This window comes from Falco peregrinus, chromosome 8 (assembly GCF_023634155.1).
Source record: "Falco peregrinus isolate bFalPer1 chromosome 8, bFalPer1.pri, whole genome shotgun sequence".
Taxonomy (NCBI): domain Eukaryota; kingdom Metazoa; phylum Chordata; class Aves; order Falconiformes; family Falconidae; genus Falco; species Falco peregrinus.
This window is the reverse complement of record NC_073728.1, coordinates 25,951,567-25,957,030: the sequence shown is the minus strand read 5'-3', so window position 1 is coordinate 25,957,030 and position 5,464 is coordinate 25,951,567. Positions and strand designations below refer to the sequence as shown.

Genomic DNA, 5,464 nt, shown 5'->3' with positions numbered 1-5,464 from the left:
GCGCAGCGTCAGCCCCGCGCAGCTGACGTGTCGCAGCGCCGAGTGCGGAAGCGGCGGCGGGACCGGGCCGAGCGGGGGCCGGCGGGGCGGCGGAGCGGGGCCGCCATGCCGCTGAAGGCGGTCATCCTCATCGGCGGCCCGCAGAAGGGTAAGTGCGGCGGGGCCGCGGGGCGCCACCCCGCGCCGGGCCCCGCCGACCGCGCTCCGCTCCGCAGGGACCCGGTTCCGGCCACTGTCCTTCGAGGTGCCCAAGCCGCTGTTCCCCGTGGCCGGGGTGCCCATGGTGCAGCACCACATCGAGGCCTGCGCCAAGGTACGGGAGGCCGGGGGCGGGGGGCTGGGGCCCGGGGCCGCGCTGCCCGCACTGCCCCCTCCGTCCGTCCCCAGGTGCCCGGCATGAAGGAGATCCTGCTGATGGGCTTCTACCAGCCCCACGAGGCCCTCAGCCGCTTCCTGGTGTCGGCGCAGCAGGAGTTCAAGATCCCCATCAGGTGGGCGGCAGCCCTCGCACCCCCGGGGTACCCGCGGGGGCCCAGCCCGCCCCCCCCGGGCTGGCAGCCTCCGGCCACCACCTGGCCGATGGGCGGGTGGGCCCTGTCCCGCCGTGGATGGGCACAGCTGTGCTCCCGCGTTCCTCCTGGCACATTTCCCTTGCCCTGCGCCCTGCCCTGGCTGGTTCCTGCTCCGGAGACGCCTCTCCAGCGCAGCTCCAAGCACACCTCCGAGCACACCGCGACCTCCTTCCCCTGTGCCCACAGCTACGTGAGCCCCGGCTCTGCGTGGCAGGATTATGGCTCTCCAGCCCCTGCCAGCCGTTCCCTGCCCTGCCGCTGGCTGGTGCCACCAGACACCCGCTCCCCTAAGTCCTCGCTTCTCCCTGCTTGGCTCGCAGGTATCTCCAGGAGTATGCGGCACTGGGCACTGGTGGTGGAATCTATCACTTTCGAGACCAGATCCTCTCAGGTGGTGCTGAGGCCTTCTTTGTCCTCAACGCAGACGTGTGCTCAGAGTTCCCCTTGCAGGAGATGCTGGAGTTCTGGCAGCGGCACGGGGATGCGCAGAGCTTTGTCATTCTGGGTACCACAGTGAGTGGCAGTGCTGGGGAACAGAGGAGCAGCGGTGCTTTACCATGGGCTTGTCTAGAAACCAGCAGCTCCTATGGTGGATGGGGCCCTGGGTGTGAGCTCTGGGTCTCATCTACGTGCCTGCTGCACTACCATTGCTAACATGTCCTCACTCTGCAGGCCAACAGGACGCAGGCACTGAATTATGGCTGTATCGTGGCGAATGTGGACACGCAGGAGGTACTAGAGGGCCTTGGGGAGCCAGGCATGGCATGGATGCGTGTTCCCAGTGTGCCACAGAGGGCGTGATGCCAGGTGTGGGGGCTGTACCCTGAAACTCATGTCTCTTCCCTCGCCTCCAGGTCCAGCACTACGTGGAGAAGCCCAGCACGTTTGTCAGTGAGATCATTAACTGTGGCATCTACCTGTTCACACCTGCCATCTTCCAGCACATTGGCGAGGTCTTCCAGAGGAACCAGCAGGAGCTAGTGCTGTGAGTGCCTCTCTCTGTCCCGCATCCCGCCCACCTCACTGCTTCCTGGGGCTGCAGTGGCACGCTCATCCTCCATTCTTTCTCTATCTTCTCTCTTCCTCTGCCATCACTCACTTGTTTCCTGGTCCTGCACCAGCTGTCCTTACCTTGGGTAAGTCTCCCTCTGTGTCTGCCCTGGCTGTTCTTCGGGCTGGATCATCACTAGTGGTAATGCATGCTTTCCTCTGCTCCAGGCTGCTCTGCAAGGCTGCTCTCCCCTCTGCTCCCCTCCTGGCTAGCTTGAGACTCCCCCTCTTGCGTCCTCTCCTCCCACCCCATTCTCATTCAGCTCCAGACAAGGGGCTGAACAAGCCTTTCACTTGGGAATGCTCTGCTCCCCCCTCCAGTTCTCTGCACCAGCTAGTCTGTCACCTGACATCTCTGCCACCACCCAAGCAAAAATCCAGCTGTGCAGGGCCCTGGAATGGGGGCAGGATCTGTTGCATATACACCCACTTGGACTGGGTGGGACTCTTGCACCATCAACTTCTGGCTCAGAGTTTATTGTAGATGGCAGAGCCCCATCCCTCTGCTGCTCTGGGGCTCAGGAGGCCTAGCCTGACAGGTAGGGCTGTCCCCACCTTTGGGGAGAAGCGCATGGTTAGATAGGAATCTAGGATCAGCAGAGGTCCCAGATTTGGGGAGGGTAGCTTCTGGGGTCCCTGGTTGAGGCCGTAACTGGGGTGGGTGCCTAACAGACCTCTCACTTGCAGAGAGGAGAGCTCCAATGGCTGGCAGCGTGCAGAAGTGATCCGGCTAGAGCAGGATGTTTTCACAGCACTGGCTGGGAGCGGCAAACTCTACGTCTACAAAACCGATGGCTTCTGGAGCCAGATCAAGTCAGCTGGGTAAGGGCTGGGGCTAGTGGTGGTGCAAGTGGGAGCATGTAGCAGTCTGTACCAGGGGTGGGAGAAGAGGATGCCCAGGCAAGGCCCTGGGGGTGGGTGGGTAGGGGGGTGCTGAATTCAGACCATTCTCTGTCCCGGTAGATGCCAGAGAGGTGATAATCTTTTGCTTTTCCTCCCCCAGCTCTGCTATTTATGCCAGTCGTCTTTACCTGAACCAGTACAGTAAAAGCCACCCAGAGAGGCTGGCCCAGAACAAACCTGGAGGCCCTATCATCCAAGGTACCTCTCTGACATCCCCTACCACCTTGGGGGCTTCCTGGCAGAGGCAGTGGGACCCATGGGCAGGACCTCCCCACATCTGAGAGGCAGGTGCTCCTGTGGGGTGCCTCCCCTGATGCAGCTGCCTTGTGTTGCAGGGAATGTGTACATCCACCCGACGGCCTCCATCGACAGCACTGCAGTGGTGAGTGCAGCCCTGGGGGCCCCACAGCAGGGCGATGCCTGCAGGTGCTGAGGGCACCATTGTCCTTGACCTCGTTTCCTCCCTCTGTCCTCACAGCTGGGCCCCAATGTCTCCATTGGGGAGGGGGTGACAGTGGGAGCTGGTGTACGTGTGCGAGAGTCCATTGTCCTGCACGGTGCCTCACTTCACGTAAGTAGGGTTAGCCTGAGGAGGCAGGTGTCAACTTGCACCCCTTGCGGGGAGGCAGAAGTACCCTTCATACCCCTTTCTTCTGTCCCAGGACCACACTTGCGTCCTCAATACCATTGTGGGCTGGGACAGCACTATCGGGCGCTGGGCCCGGGTTGAAGGAACACCCAGTGACCCCAACCCCAACGATCCCTATGCCAAGATTGACAGCGAGACCCTTTTTCGGGATGGGCGCCTCACACCATCCATCACAATCCTGGGTATGTCCCACCAGCACCCAGCTGCCCCAGCCCCACACCCTGAGGCAGTCTTTCGCCTCCTGCTAACCCCCTCGTGCTCTCCTCACAGGCTGCAGCGTCACCATCCCTGCTGAGGTTGTTATTCTCAATTCCATCGTCCTTCCTCACAAGGAGCTGAGCCGCAGCTACAAAAACCAGATTATCCTGTGATCATCAGGTTAATCCTGCACCAGCCACCCACAGCAAAAGCCCAGGCTGAGGCTTCGTCTCCTGGGAGGTTTGCAGTTAGGGTTAGGTGCAATCCAGGAGCCCTGCAAGTGCCTGACTCCTACTCCAGACTGACATTAAAGCTGGTGAGCATCAGCCTCGTGTGCTGCTTCTCTTGCAGCCCAGGGACCGACCCTGGGGCAGGGTGAAGGCTTCAGGGACAGCATATGGCCCTGGCATCAGCCTGTGTGCCTGCGCAGGGAGCCCTGAACTGAGGCTGTTGAGGGAGCACTTGCTGCCTGCAGCACCTTGGGTCCAGCTTCGAGTGTTTCTCCACCAAAGGGTGCTACCAGCACAGTCTTGGAACCTCTAGCCAGGTTCTCCCTGCATCACTTGCTTTCTGCAACTCCCTGGAAGGTATTGGCCCACCTCAGAGGCCAGGGAGCTTTGAATCGGCCTATCCTGCACAGGCAGCTCACCCTGCAGGAGCTGGTTGTGAGGATCCCTATTTCAGCAGCGTGATTGCAACAGCCTGAGCTGGGCTTCTGCCTGCTGCTGGGAAAACAGGGCAGCACCAGCCTGTCCTAAGGGCACTGGCACAAGAGCCAGGTTGGACAGGCAAGCTGCTGGCCCTGGAGGGAGCTGCAAAACCACACCTTCCCCCAGCATCACCTCTGCCCCTAAGGGCTCACAGTACAGGGGAGCTGCCAGCCAGCCTTGTTGAGCCTGCTGCAGTCAGGCCAAGACCTGCACAGGGTGCCTAGGCAGGGCTCAGGGTGACGGCAGCAGGCCCCTGCCACGCTGGTGGGCCAACAGCCTTCTCTTCACCAGCATGGGTGTAGCTTGGGTGGTATGCTGCATGTCTCCCCTTGCACCAGCCACATCCACAGGGCACCAGAGCAATCAACTTACACATGTAAGAGACCTACTATCTTGCTCAGTCTCAAAAAAAAACCCCTTTTTATTGAAGGCTGCTCCTTGCTGATACTGCCACAGTCTATGGTAACCAACACTGGCCTTTATCCGCTTACCTCCCCATCTTTGCCTCTGGTTTTGGAGCTCTGCGCTAAAGCCCTGCGGTCCACCGAGGGCCCCACCACTCCTTTCACCTTCAGTGAGGCACCGCATTAGGGATTCTCCATGCATCCAGTACCACCCCAGCCTGATGGATTTGCAGTAAATCCTTGCTCCTAGCCTTGTGCCTTCCTGTGCCAGTTCTTCTGTGGTCCTGGGCGGGGATTAGCTGTTCCCTGGCTTTAAGCACATTAAACTCCTTCAGTTTTGCCTCTGCCTTGGATGTGCTAATTTCCTTGCCCACTGGTGAACACCCCTGCACTGGGGGAAACAACTAAAGTACTTTCTTTCAGGATTGTACGTGAATTTTCTTCTGTGCCCCACCACCTCTGACCTGACTTTTAGTGTGGACAAAGGTTTCTCGGCTGCTGGGCTGCTTAGCCCTTGTTGTGTAATGCCCCTTCTCCCTAGGTGCCCCTTGTAGTGGCTGTCCCTTGTGCAGAGTTATCTGGGGAACAAGTCCTTTCTGGGCTCTTGCTCCATTACAGCCTCACCCAGCTTCCCCCTCTTGGGGGGAGAGCACTGTGCATCCAGCCCTGCTTGGGCTTCACAGCTCCAGTGCCAGGGCTGGAGGGGAGGAAAGAGTTAAAGGGGCTTCCACCGAGGTGCCAGGAAGTCTGGAAACGGTTTAAGGTTGTTCTGCCCTGAGCAGCAGCAGCTCTGATTAGTTGAGGCCAACATCTGGGCTGAAAGAGGGGCCTCCCGAATGCTGGCTCCAGGGCAGGGAGAGGAGGACTTCAGCTAGGGCTGGGGGCGGGGGGCTCTGCTTTGCCCTCCCCCTCTCTGCCCAGCAAAAGCAGGGGATTTGGGAAAGTACTGCTCACCTTGCTGTCAGTACAGCTCTTGAC

The 5,464-nt window shown here is 60.1% G+C and overlaps 1 protein-coding gene across 1 annotated transcript; it reads left to right on the top strand.

Moving 5' to 3' along the window:
- On the top strand, positions 1–4,833 carry GMPPA (GDP-mannose pyrophosphorylase A). The gene is made up of 12 exons (XM_055812892.1): positions 1–148; positions 216–313; positions 388–491; positions 893–1,085; positions 1,245–1,304; positions 1,427–1,557; positions 2,310–2,444; positions 2,626–2,723; positions 2,861–2,907; positions 3,004–3,096; positions 3,188–3,356; positions 3,445–4,833. Exons 1-12 carry the CDS (start codon positions 106–108, stop codon positions 3,543–3,545), a joined length of 1,272 nt encoding a protein of 423 aa, XP_055668867.1. The 5' UTR covers positions 1–105; the 3' UTR covers positions 3,546–4,833.
- Positions 4,834–5,464: the final 631 nt, after the last annotated feature.